The sequence below is a fragment of the Crocuta crocuta genome, unplaced genomic scaffold (assembly GCF_008692635.1).
Source record: "Crocuta crocuta isolate KB4526 unplaced genomic scaffold, BGI_CrCroc_1.0 scaffold124, whole genome shotgun sequence".
In the NCBI taxonomy this organism is placed as follows: Eukaryota; Metazoa; Chordata; class Mammalia; order Carnivora; family Hyaenidae; genus Crocuta; species Crocuta crocuta.
Genome location: NW_027551573.1, coordinates 1,436,818 through 1,451,052, shown reverse-complemented (window position 1 = coordinate 1,451,052; position 14,235 = coordinate 1,436,818). Strand labels below are relative to the sequence as shown.

The 14,235-nt window shown below is 45.4% G+C and overlaps 1 protein-coding gene across 1 annotated transcript; it reads right to left on the bottom strand.

The window, feature by feature from the left end:
* Positions 1 to 19: 19 nt before the first annotated feature.
* PRSS54 (serine protease 54) lies at positions 20 to 13,761 on the bottom strand. The gene is given in 6 exon segments (XM_077751373.1): positions 20 to 801; positions 3,927 to 4,058; positions 4,649 to 4,907; positions 10,421 to 10,592; positions 13,673 to 13,721; positions 13,723 to 13,761. Coding segments are annotated over 6 exon segments (1,188 nt in total). The 5' UTR covers positions 13,759 to 13,761; the 3' UTR covers positions 20 to 261.
* Positions 13,762 to 14,235: the final 474 nt, after the last annotated feature.

Here is a 14,235-nt window from a genome sequence, read left to right as displayed (position 1 = left end):
GAACCACAGGGCACTCTAATGGTTTGACACTTGTTAGCCCACATTTAGTTCACAGGCACAAATGAAAGTGACCTTCCCGCATGTGGGAGTGGGACAGAGGAGGGAGAGCCAGCCCGCTGTGCGCCCTGGGCCTATCCATGGCAGCCAAGGTGTGTATCTAGCAAAAACAGACACCATTAAACAGACAGCAGAACAGAATGGTGACTGCCCGGCACTCAGCATTCTGAGCTTACTCTTCAGTTGGGAGGGTTAAGTCCTAGACTAGCTACCATTGCAAAAGAAAACAAGCACAAAGAAAAACAAGATAATTTCTTGGGACTGATGTGACCTGTTCTGACCCGAAATAGGCCCTCTACTCTCCCCAGAGTCCCCGCCATAATAGTCATAGTACATGGGTGGTTTGGCCACAGCAGAAGACCTGCCTAATTCCTTTAACCTTTTCCCCCTGATGTCCGGACTCTTTCTAGAGCTGTTTGCTGGCAACGAATGTATGGTGGCCTTTTTTTGTCCTTGCGAGTATGCTTGCGACCATTCACCTTGGCCCAGCCCAGAATGTTTTCTTTGTGTAACGGTGAAATGTGCTTTGTAGTTGGGCAAAAGCAGTGAATTCTCCCAGTGGTGGAAAGAAGACAGCGGACGGCTGGTTTTCTTAGTCTTGGACATAATCCAATCGCTGTAGTCTTCCACCTTGATGTACATAAAAAAGCCAGGGCATTTGTCACCACCATGGGTCAAGATTCCTCTCAGCACCCACAGATTCAGTTGCTGTAGCTGGCATACCATGGGGTTTCCTGGGTCCCCCTGTGACAAAGGACAGAAGGCTTCAGGTCTTAGGAAAACTCATTTTCTTTTTAAATATATCCTTGTGCAATTTACTGTTTGTTCCAGAAATGTTTTACACTGGTTCTTACTGGAGAGGGGGTAAATTATTGGATACTATTTCCAATCTAGGCAGCCACCACCACAAATTCTAACAAGATGAATTTTTCTTTTATTGTGCAGATTATTTACAGGCTTCTGCTGTTTACCTTTAGCTTCCTGGTTCCCATTTCATTTTCATGCCCCTTTGACTGAATCCTCACCCTCTCTTGGTTTCTCATCCCTCCAATGTTGAGAGAGAGAGGAAGATACATATATATATATATTATATAACATATAATATATATATTAGAAGATATATATATATATTTCTTTCTAGCCTGGAATGCTCACATTTTCCCTTCTCCTATTTTGTTTCCATCCTCCATTTAAGCTGCTGCCTCTGTCCCGCGCTTCTGCCAGGGTCAGCGTCACACTTCCCGGGGAGCACCCACCAGGCGGGGTTCACGGCTTTCCCACCTGGCAGCTGCCCGTCAGTGCACCTGCTCACCAGCCCTGCCCATGCTCCCAGCCTTCCTCTGGGACTCGGGAGTTCCACCACACAGACCTCACTCCCTTCAGGGGAGGGCACAGAAGCTTTGCACGCCTACCTAGATGTGTGCCCCGGGCGAGTTAGCTACTTCTCTCTGAGTAAAGTGCAGAGCCCTAACACAGTGCCTGGCACACAGTACACCCTTAATAAAGAATTAGCTACTATTATCCTGGTGTCTATAAAAGGCCATCACTTTTATGTGAAAAGTTGAGAAATACGGGAATAGCAACAAGGCAACTGCTAGGTATAATTTACCTTAACTTCTCCGGCCCCAAGCCTCCCCTTAAGGGAATACCTGACCCCATTCCAAACCTGTGGTCCATCTTGCCCCAAGAAGGGTTGTCATTCAAAGGCTGGCCAGCCCCTTAGGCCTACGTGGCCCACCTGTGTAGCAGGACTGGGCAAACACACGGTGCTCTCGCTGCCCTGTATGCCATGGAGCAAAGGACAGAAATTTCATCGCCAGGCCTGGCTGGCTGTGCTAGGACTGTTGATCGGGCCTGCGTCTGCCCCCTGTCATGTGTGCCTGGGGCAGAGAGGCCATCTGGCCAAGCGTGGCATGCTCTCCCCTCCTGTCTCCAGTTCCACCCCCAATTTGCTTTAACTATGGTTCCATAGCTGGAGGAAGAAAAATAGTGCAATTTAGGATGAATTGTTGATGAATGAATGATTGTACAGTAGACCTCCCCGGCTATTGCATTGTTTTGCAAGGTGCCACTCTGCCTGGGTGTAGAATACACAGCTTATCCCCTTCCTCATAAAGTGTAAAAGACCCAACTTCTGAAGCCCAAGCAGCTGAGAGAGAAGTACCCGGTATTCCTCTGGAGCAGCCCCAGCTTAAAGGGGCTCTTTTACTGTGTGATCCTTAACCTTGACATTGAACAAAAGCCTTACCAGTGTGGGGAAAGGAGGTGGAGTGGGTTCAGAGTGATTCTGCTTTTGTTGGGTTTCTGGGGACCCATTAGTCAGATATCGGATTTAGGTGGTTTATTCTTCATATTTGAAGTATGGCTTTGAGGACCTCTGGACTCTAGAACATATTTCCAAGAGAGGAAAGGATCCTAGGTAGACAAGTCACCATTTATTTGTCTGAGCCAGTTTGTGAGCACAGTTTAACTGTGCTACAGTTAAAAACCAGTCTACACTTTGCAGGTAGATTTGAAGAGGTGATCATGTAGAGTAGAAGCAGCTTACCATATCCCACTGAATCTAAGATGCTCTTGAAAAATTAACATCTTTTGGGGCACCTGAGTGGCTCAGTTGGTTAAGCTTCTGACTGATTTCAGCTCAGGTCATGATCTCACAGTTCGTGGGATCAAGCCCCCACTTCTGTGCTGTCAGCACAGAGCCTGCTTGAGATTCTCTGTCTCCCTCTCTGGCCCTCCATCACTCACACTCTCACTCTCTCAAAATAAATAAGCTTAAAAAAAATTAACTTCTTTGGAATGATATACATCTTCTAATTGGTTGATATCAGAGTTTAACTGGCAGCATTTTCTCTCTCTTGGTATTCTACACAATAATGGTGCATTCCACAACTGACAGCATCTTAGAGTTGATGAAATATGGTGCTGGATTGAGGGACTGCCTCAATGATCTAACTTAAAAAGTTGCTAGTCTTCCACCTGCTAGCATGCAGTACAAAGTGAACACTCAATAAATGTCAAACCAGCTTTGGAAGGGCAAACTTAACTGCGTAAAGAAAGGCAGTCCTTCATGGATTTGCAATAAAATTACTTTTAGAAAGAATCGTCCACATATGTGTATTCTTCCCCCTTTCTCTAAAATACTTTCCCTAGATCATCTGGACAAAAAATGTTCCCCATCAGGGAATCCTGAAAGTTACTTTGAAGAAGAGTAGAGATTAGAAGTAGTAGAGAGTAGACATTTTGCAGTAGAGGAGACAGACTGCCTGGAAACCTGGTAGACCTGAATTCTCGTCCTTACTATAACATTTATTAACTGCATGATCCCTATGAGCCCCCATCTTCTATGGGTGTGGACAGGAGGGAGACTGGACCAGGGGCTTGTCGGTTCCACACATTTTGCTGAGGTAGTAAGACAGCCACATCTGTACGGCCCTCATCTGATTGGAGGGCAGGGCTTATTACAGTAAAAGAGCCAAAAAAACCCAATAACTGATGAGCAATAGCATCAGAGTCTAGATTCCACAGAAGCTGAATACAGTGACACCCACCCTGTAGACATGCTCAAAGTATACATGGTTTGGACTCACACTTGCAGACTTCTAGCCAGTGAAAAACCTCCTATGACTTACACGTGCTTAATCGTGTCACATTGAAAATAGTGACTGTTTAGTCCACTTGGTAGATTTTTATTGAATATGTGCTATTTGCCTAGTACCATTCACCCCAGAGACAGCCATGAATCCGAAGTGACAGTCCCTACCAATCCCTCACAGAGTTCACCGCGCAATGAGAAAGAGTCCCAAGACTCCCTTGAAGTGACCACTGCTTACTCTCCGCCTTTAGCTTTTACTCCATTATGTTCTTACCAAACAGACAGCATCGGTTTCCTGCTCTATGTGATTGCCACATCCTGTTTTCTTGAGTTTGTGTAAGGGACACATGTTGATGTCTTTCACGGAGATTTTCCTCAGAATACTCATCGTCATGTGATTTCCTGTCTGGACCATGCAACAAAGAGCCAAGAATTATTAATGAGAAGACATTGCCTGTGTTAACTACAACTCACGTATCCAGATGGGAATGAGTAGAAAATATTCTGATAAACTTCCCTGTTCTCATAGAAATCAGAAACTGTGTCTGAGTTGTTCTGAAAACTACCTTTGCTTTGAACTTGAATATGAAAATAGGGAACATATTCAAACTTCTTCCACATCGACAGAGAATACATTTCCTTGCTCATTTCCCAAGAATAAAAGAAAACAAGGATGGCTTGGCCAGGAGGGCAATCAGCCTCAGTTCAGGGAATAATGTCCCCTGACCTCTCCCTTCAGGCCTTGCCCTCCCTTCAAACTGTTTACTGACTGTGCGCTTCTAATTTGGGTGTAGACCTAAAAGAAATAGGACCAAATGTAAGAATGGGCACAGAAAGACAAGCATGGGGAATCCTGACTGATTACACAAGGGTTCCAGCCCAACTCTAGAATCTTGAGCGATGGGAATTATGAAGATAAACCCTAGAGCAGTTCATCCAAGTCGCCCCCACTGCTCGCACACACACAGCCTCCTCTAGGAGAAGGAAGGCATTAACTGCAGACGTGGGATTCCATCCTGCCACCCAGCAGTTCCGCAAGGCTGGTGGCTTATGCAGCTTTCTGCCAAGGAAGCAGATGGGTCCGACCAAGTTGCTGAACCGCATCGCTGTGTCTGTCTTCAGGAGAGCTACATTATTGTTCATGGTCTCATTATTAAAATCCTCATGGATGATGATGGTGTTGACTGGATACTCTTCATGAGCAATCACTTTGGCATCCATCTTAGCTATGCCAACCATAACAATGGTGTCCTTCCTAGAGAAAAAGCAAGGGACTCTTTAGAAGCCAAGGCGGCATGAAAACTTCACACCTTCCTTTTCATATTTACTATTGGGGGGAGGGGGTTGGAACACTCATCCACCTCATTTTTCCTGGGCTACTTTTCACTCACCCCTTTGGACCCAGTCCCCAGGAAATCTTTTCTGAACTCCTAGGCTCGTGTCCTCCTTTGTGAGCCCATAGCATCTTGGGAATTCCTCTATCTTAATGTCATTTGTCCCACCACCCAAAGATAATCTGTTATGGCTATCTTTTTTTCATGCTTTTTCCATAGTTTTGGGTTTTTTGGCTTTTTATAGTCATAGTTACACCAAAGATGTAACCTTGACTCTTGATTTCAGAACTTAACATTTTAATAGAAACAGCTTTTCATATTACATACTCTGTAAATACTCTTTAGAGAAATTCTGATTATAATAGTGATGGAGTTCATTTGGTTGTTTTCCTTTCTCCCCTTGGGGACCACCCAAGGGACTAAAAGAATGAGAAACAAATGCTGAAAAAAACACCATAAAACGAAGAGACACTAGAGAATCCAAACCTCAGAATCAGAGGCAGTGCTGACAACAGCAGTAAAAGATGGCAGGAGCACAGGTGTTCTAGATGGTACCTACCCCCACAAAGTCAGGAAAAGCTGGTCAAACATGCTTCTCAGCAAAGAAGTAGAAAGAAAATAAACAAAACCAGCACCAAAATAACAGCCAAATTGGAAGCTGCATAAAGAAGAATAGAGAAGACAGAAAATACAATAAGGGGCACAGGGCGGAGGACTGAGAAAAGTAACCAGACTAAAATGGACATTAACAAAGATTTTTTAAAGGAGAGAGAGGGGAATGACAAATATGGCAATCAATGGAGAGCCAGCAGATCACAAAGAAAGTAACCCAAATAAGACAGAAAAAAGATTTTAGGATCTAATTTTGGGAAGTTTTCTGGAAATAAGCCTTTGCTCTGCAGTTTGGAAGTGTACTCCACCCCCTAGGGAAAAAGCAATACAGAATGGTCAACATGGAAACATATCCTTGTCAGCTCCCAGCAGGAAACAGATGGCACACTCAAGGTAAGTTGGGGAAAGTTTAAGGGGTTCTTTACAGTGGTCTTGGAAGGATGTAGAGACATCTCAAAGAATAGTTCAGTACCTGGGTGTCACGTGGCAAATGCTCGGTAACAACAGGGTGCCGGTGTGCCTCTGGGTACTAGAGGGGAGGGAGCGGTCAGAGCAGAGGGAGTGGGTCACTTGGCTGGAGGGGGCAGCCAGGCTGCAGCACCCCTCTGGGGAGTAAGGACCCTGCTCTCGCCCTCCCACTTCCTCTGGTCTCTTGCCAGTACTCCCCTTGGCCTAACCCGGCTGGAACCTTGGAGATAAGAGTAACATTGGTGTAACCCACACAGGTCAGCCTCCTGGGACCCAGAGGGTAGAAGAGAGTAGAGAGTAGATGGGAGAGATGCTGCATTGTTAGGAAAGTTGCTGGACTTCTGTGACAAAGAAGGAATCCTTGGGCATCCAAACAAAACCAGATTAAGTCATCTTGAGTTTGGCCATGTAATTTGTTGCCTAACCCAGGGAACTTGAGAGAGTGAAAGGGGACACTCAACAGCAGGACCTGTGTGAACCAGACCTCTCCCAGGGGTACTGGGATGAGTGGTCCTGTACCTAGAGAGGTAAAGAGCAGATTGGCCTCAGGCTTCTCCTCAGCTAGACTTAATACCAGAAGCCTTGGTGGTTGGGAGGTGGGGGCTGTGGTGGTAATGCCTGTTAAGTCTCAAAAAGAAAGAAGGCATGATCCATGAATTCTACACTTGTCATTCAGGCTTAAGGCCAGCACATTTGGGAGTATGCAAAACCCAAGGAAATATGGTTCTTGGAGCCCTTTAAGAAATGACATACTTGAAGACAAATTTTAGCCAATTCTAGTGTTGAATGGAGAAAATCCAGCAAAAGGACCGTCAGTAAGTGTGGAGTTCGTTATAACATTGGACTAAAATTAAAACCTTTTTAGTTTAGGTTAGAGTCAAAATGTAAACTCTGGCAGTAATCACATGGTATAACTGAAGCTAAAAAGAAAGTCGGAACGTAGGTATATATGTCAGTTTTCTCATCTTTTAAAGGAATCTAAACATACTTGTTTATAGCTAATATGTAAAATAATAAGGATGTGCAAATATATATGTGAATCAAGGTAAACAGTAAAGCATGTGTATGTTAAAATTGTGTGGTGGAGAAGGAGGGAAGTAGTAAAAGGACAGAACTTTTGCCATTGACCACAGTAGGACTCTAAAGAGGACAGTCCAGGGGGATCTGGGTGGCTCAGTCACTTAAGCATCTGACTTTGGTTTAGGTCATGATCTAAGGGTTTGTGAATTCAAGCCCCGCGTCAGGCTCTGTGCTGACAGTGCAGAGCCTGGAGCCTGCTTTGGATTCCGTGTCTTGTTCTCTCTCTGCCTCTTCCCGCTTGTGCTCTCTCTCTCTCAAAAATAAACATTAAATAATAATAATGATAATAAAGAGGACAGTCCAGAAAGAAACTGAGGATGTTGTTGTCTTCCATGAAATTATAACTCTAAGGTGAACACCAGAACAAAAACTAAAACTTTCCAAAGAGACATTCAAAACAAAACAAAGGCCATAATAATGAAAAGACAAACAAGAAGCCACAAAAGCAGAAAACATAACCTAAAATGAAAACAAGAAGCAAGGGTTTCATTCAGAACATCACTTTAGAGCAGAAGAACATGAAGTAAGACAGAAAGGCTCTTAATGATGAGAAAGAATTCAGTCTACAGTGAAGACCTTGTAGTCATAAACATCTGCAGCATGTGACATAATGTTTATAAAGGAAACACACCAGGAAATAGGGGAAAGAACCAGAAGCTTGTTCATGATACATTTTAACTCCCCTCTTTCAGCCTAGGACAGATCAGAGAGAATCCCTCCCCCAATTTTATATATTAAATTGTACACTGAAGACAGAGAGTGAAACTTTTAATTTTAGCTGTGAGAAACATTCACATGGCTCACATATAGTAGACCGCAAGGACAACCCCAACAAATTTCTAAATAGATATGATCATCATGTAGTATAACTCAAATTGAGATAAGGGCAGAAAACAAAACAAACCAAACACCCCACCGCTTGGGTATTTTAAAACTCTGTCTTTAATAAAACCCTGAGGCAAAGGGAAAATCAAAACTAAAATAGATAGACCAGATAGAAAATAACAATAATGACAACACTACACAGAAAGCAGAATCTCTCTGGAAGGCTAGTTGGCAATAGTACTGAGATTCAGCCCAGTCTGTCCACTCCTGGGTTATTCATGCTATAGCATATTGCACATGTATGAAATAATATATGGAAAAGTATGTCTACTTGCAGCAGCTTTTGGTACTAGGAAAAGATCGGAAGCAACCCAAATTTCCATTATTAGAGGACTGTGTAATTATGATAGGTCCATCCTGGGATACTGTGCAGCTGGTAAGTGTGGGAGTTCTCTCTGTAATGATTAAGAAAAGGTGGCTCAACATTCCTGATAGAGTGAAAAAGCTAAGAGTGTAATGCTGTGTATGGTACACTATCAGTTGTATCAGGGGCTGTTATAGACTGAATTGTGTCATGCCAAATTGGTAGGTGAAGTCTTGCAAAGTCCTAGCCCTAGAGGTGGCTGTGTTTGGATATAGGGCCTGTAAGGATGTTATTAAGATTAAATGAGGTGGTAAGGGTGGGACCCTAACCCAAGGGACTGGCGTCCTTGTAAGAGGAGGGAGAGACATCAGGAATGCACAGGCTAAGGAAAGGCTATGTGAAGACACGCAAGAAGGCAGCGATCTTCAAGCCAAAGAGAGTCCTCAGGAGAAACCAGTCCTGCTGACACCTTGATCTTGGACTTCTGGCCTCTAAAAGGTGAGAAATAAATTTCTGTTGTCTAAGCCACCCTGTGTGTGGGATTTTGTCATGGCAGTCCTAGCAGATTAATACAAGAGGGAAGGAAAAATCTGTCTCTGTCAATAGATACAAGAATCAATATAGATAGACCTATAGATATATAGATATCCATAAGTGCATTGAGTAATTAAGGAAGAATATTTAAGAAACTGATGGCAGAATACGGCTTAAGGGAGGGAGTTAGTGTCTGAAGCCAGGGGAAAGGAGCCGCTTTTCATCATATACCTTTTGGTTTCCCCTGAACATTATACTATGTACATGTATTTTCATTTAAATGCATGCATTTTCAGAGTGCCTAGGTGGCTCAGTCTGTTGAGTGTCTAACTCCTGATTTCAGCTCAGGTCATGATCCTAGGGTCGTGGGATGGAGCCCCATATCGGGCTCCATGCTGAGCATGGAGCCTGCTTAATTAAGATTCTCTCTCTTTCTCAGCCTAAGTGTCCATCAACGGACNCTCTCTCCCTCTGCCCCTCTCCCCCACTTGTGCTCTCTCTCTCTCTAAAATAGAAATAAATAAATATACATATTTTCAAATAAAAATATAAGTTATAGGTTTAAAAATTCAGCATCTCCACAATATTCTTTCAAGGGTTTATATTATTACTTATTTGGGCAATTATAGTAATTATAATCTCTCCCCCCATGCTCTGTATGCATATATACACATATATACACATATAAGGTATATAAGTAGTACATATAGAGATATATACATAATTATATATATTAATTTATATGCTGTATATTATATGCTATACATATATGAGTGAGTAACTGTACTATAATTTATTTACCCATGATAATTGGTCAATACATTTCAAGTGTTTTGTGTATATTTGACCATCTTATGAACAACTTTGTGCATAAAACTTTTCCAGTGGTTGAAATTATTTCATTAATGTTGATTCTCAAAAGTGAAATTTTGGGGTCAAAAAGTAAGATGTTTTACAAAACAATTATTCCTTTAATAACATTTGAGGGTTTTTTTTTTCCTGGTTTACAAGGATGCATACATTTAGTGCATAGAATTTGGAGAATACAGAAAAGTTCAAAGAAGAAAATAGAAATCAGGTGCATGCTGAGCATCCAGAAATAAGTGCTCGTAAAATGTTTGCATATTTCCTTCATGTTTTCTCTATGCACATATGTCTGTAGCAGACACGTTGTTAAGGTTTGAAGTTAAGTGTTTTAAGGTACAGGCTCCTATCAATTCACTTAACAAGATTAGAATAAGGACCTCTGAGTATCAGGAGTCAGTGCTCGTATTGCAGTAAAATGGGAATGGGTATCCTTCCTGTGCAGGATGGAGGAACAGTCACCTCACCTTGTAATTGTGCAGCTGACAGTCCCCACAGCAGAGAACACACTGGACAGCAGGACTTTGGCAGCTGGTGATTCCAGGACCCCAAGAGGCATGGCAGGGCAAGCGCCGTTGCCCCGTCACCAACACTCTACCTTCCCTGTCTCCCCAGGCTGAGCCGGAAAGGGGCCCTCCACCCCCACCGCAGGGAGCTGAGTAGGCCCCAGAGGCAGGGGGTACTGGCCTGTTCTGCAAGGCGGACGCGATGCTGATGATCCAGAACTCACTGAGGATGCTGCCGAAAGCCAGGTGGGTGTACTGGGAATCCTGCAGCGACACCACCCACGGGAATTCCTTGTCTTTGACCAAACCCTCCTCGGAAGTTTCCATAACGTTGATTTTCTGGATGCCACAACCTGCAGAGAGGGTGTGTGGGGGCCTCACTGCTGCGGCAAGGAGTGGGTGGCCTGTGGCCGCCACTGCGGAGTCAGACCTCAGGACCCCTCTCCTGCTGGGTCCCCCCCACTCCTTCCGGCTCTCCATCTTGGTCACCACGAGCTCTACCACCCCCATTTCTTTTCCCAGTGGGTCATCTTCTCCATAAAAGATGCTTGATGGCCTCTTGGAAGCTAAAAATAACCCCTTAGACTATGGATAATCCCTCTCATCTATTGGGCACTTAGCAGTACACTCGAGGCCGTATCTGAAAGCGGTTCTCAAAGCGTGGTCTGGGACCTCTGGGAGTCCTCAGGTTAAAACGGGTTAAAACTCTTTTCATAAGAATACTAAGACAGTCTTTGCTTTCTCACCGTCGTTCTCTCACTCATCTGCGAGTGGAATTTTCCAGAGGATACATGATGTCATCACTGTGATGGCTACCAGCAATGTGTGAACCTGTATATCCTTGCGTTTTTAATTTTTCCCAGTTTTTAATTTCTGATAGGGTAAATTTGGAAAGATATAGCTTCACAGCAAAAATTATTTGGGGGCCCTCCATAATTTTTAAGAGTGTAGAAAAGTTGGAGCACTGCTGATATGTACGACTTCATGGTACAGAGCCAGAATTCAAACTTCATACACCTTCAGTCCCTCACAGTCGCTGTTCCAGCCACATTTCACATCCTCAGATTTGCCCTTGCTGTTCCCTGCCTGGGCAGTTAGACATGCGTGGCTGCCCCGTGTTTGTTTTGTTTGCCAGTGTATCCCTACGGGTCCATAGTAAGTGCTCAATAAATCATCTGGTCAATGAGCAAAAGCATTTTGCTTTATCAGGCGCTCCCTGAAGTCCAGTCGTCAAGGGGTTAAAAGGTCCCACCAGGTTGAGGCTGATTCTGGCCCATTCGAGCCTGCTTGGCCTTTGCCTTTCTAGGCCCTCAAGTGAGTTGCCTCCAACTGGACAGTCTCTTGGGTCTGGACATTTGTTTCAAATGAGAGTAAAATGTTGATGCATGTTTTAAATAAACATTCTCCCCTTGCCCATCCTGGTTTTGCCCAAGATGCTGTATCACCCTGTATTGAAAAATAAGTCTTTATTCAGAGAATCATGGAAAGTGTAAGAAAAATAGAGCAGGCAGGACCCTTGAAACTCAGAGCCCCAGACAGAGTGAGCTGAGCCTCCTACTTTGCAGGCACCGTTATGGATGGCAAACGCATGGGCTGTCTCGCTGTCTGTGGCTGCTGATCCCCTCCCTGTCCTGACAGCCCTCATGGCCAGGGGTGCCTGGCTCTTCCTCAGTAGTCAGAGTGGAGTGCAGGGATGCTCAGCCTGGCTGCACATTCCGTCCACCTGCTGCCCAGCAGTCCCCGGCCCTTGGGGACAGGGCCTGGGCACTGGCATTTTAAAAAGCCTCCCCAGGTAGTTTCTAATGTGTATTCAGGTTTGAGACCTACTAGTGTTTGGGGAAGGCCCTGGATGCACTGTCCCTCATACCGTTGGCCCCTATCCTGTGAGGACTGGGAAAAGCCACTTCACCTCTCTGGACCTTAGTTTCCTCTTTTGAAATGTGGGGTAACACACCTCTTGGAGTTGTAAAGATCATATAAGGTGAGGTTATGGGAAGGTGCTTTGCAAACTGTACCCTCATGACTGATAATGCTAATGGATGATTCCTTTTTTTTTTTTAAATGTAAACCACTACCCTGGTTGCTGTTTATAAATCCCAAACCACAAGTACCCAGTACTTGTTTCTAAATCAGTGGTCCTTGGGGCCCCTAAGTGGCTCAGTAGGTTAAGCATCCAACTCTTTATTTGGTCTCAGGTCACCATCAGGTTAGGGTTTGTGAATTTGAGCCCCACATCGGGCTCTGTGCTTACAGTGCAGAGGCTGCTTGCAATTCTCTCTTCCTCTCTCTGCCTTTCCCCGACTCGTGCTTTCTCTCTCTCAAAATACATAAATAAACTTAAAAAAAAAATCTGTGGTCCTGGGTGGTAGGTGTCACATGGTGGGCACCACTATCCAGGTGTGGGTCAGATCATGGGTGGCTCTGTTTTCAGCCATTTATTCAATTCATGGGACATGGGCAATCTATAGTGAACAAGGCACTAACCAATCTTCCCCAAATCAACAAAAGCCTACTGGTGGGTGATGACTTTTGCTTTCTCGAAGCTTGAGCTAACTAGTTTATAAAGCCCTTGGAAGGCCAGGATACAATAAGGAAATTTGAGCTAGAAATGAAAGGTTTGCCCTGGGTCACTTGCCTGAGGCTATTTAAGAGGGAGGAGAGACCCCTTCTGTTTTGTGGGTACCCCTTGGTCTCTTTGGGGCTGCAAAGTGGTGGAGTCCTCCCTTTGATGTGTGCTGTGGGGGTGTTGGATGCTCCGTCCTGTCTCCCATCTGACTCCAGGAAGATTGGACAGAGGTAACTGGGATGGCAGCCAGACAGGAGAAGCTCACTGTGGTCAGGGGCCACCTCTCCACTTGCCCCTTCCTAGTCTGGGATTTTGGTTCTGGATGACCTGGAGGTCAGGGAAGGACTGAGGCCCAAGCAGGCTCCAAGGGACCTTCTTGCTCCTGGGACCAGGAATTGAGGGTCAGTTGGTTTAATGATAAAAGGTTTCTTTGGAACCACAATGCTTAAACAGAAACAAGGGGAGGGCCTGGTTCCCAAGTGCACCAGATGCGCCACAGGCCTCCACCCAGGCCTGGGGAAGACATCCCCCATCTGATGGTTCTGGGGCATGAGCCCCAGGAAGAGCAGGTGGGGGTTCTGAGTGGGCTGTCCCGTAACCTGAGGCTTGCTCTCCTCATGGCACTGTCACCCGAGGGCCAGCTCTGAAGTCAGACTGCTGAAGCCAGTTTTTCCTGCACCCACGGCCCAGACTCCCTTTCTTTGCCTGACTCCCACCACCAACACCTGCTCTCCGAGCAGAGTGCGAGTCCCCTTCCCCCTGAGTCCCTCTCTGGACATGAAGGGCCGTGTACAGGATTCCTGGACAGTTCCCCCGCCATGTCACAGGATTTGCTGACAATGTCCCAGAAAAGAGGAGCACACTCACTGGCAGAAGAATGGGAGACATAGAGCAGTATCAAGAGCATCCGTCTCATCTCTGCCATCCCCAGAGCGAACCGCAGCAGACACCATGGGCAGCTGTGAAAACACGACATCCCAACGCACAGGCCTTCCCTCTCCTCCCCGAAGTAGCTATCCCCCCACCGCATCAGAGGCCCTGCCTCTTTCCTTTCCCCTGACAGAGCTTGCAAGACCTGGGAAACAGACCTGTCACGTCCCAGTTGCTCGGTTCTGCGCAGTGAAGGGCTCAGGGACCAGCTGTCCAGCACCAATCTGGTTAGGATTGGGAAGAGAGCCCACGGAGAGGAGGCAGCCCCTGCGTGTCAGTTTTCTGCTCGATCCAGCCAGGGTCCCCAAGCTTCCCAGAGAGCTGGGTCTCAGAGGAGGGTTGTCTTTTGACTCATGGAATCTGACCCCTTTCTTAACTCTGTAGCCATAAAATGCTGGTGAAAGTAAAAGCAGGGTTTACTGCAAGCCCATCCCTGGCTCTGCCCGCCTTGCCAGACTCAGCTGGCTTAAATGATGCTGGGATCATTTCACTACTGGCCA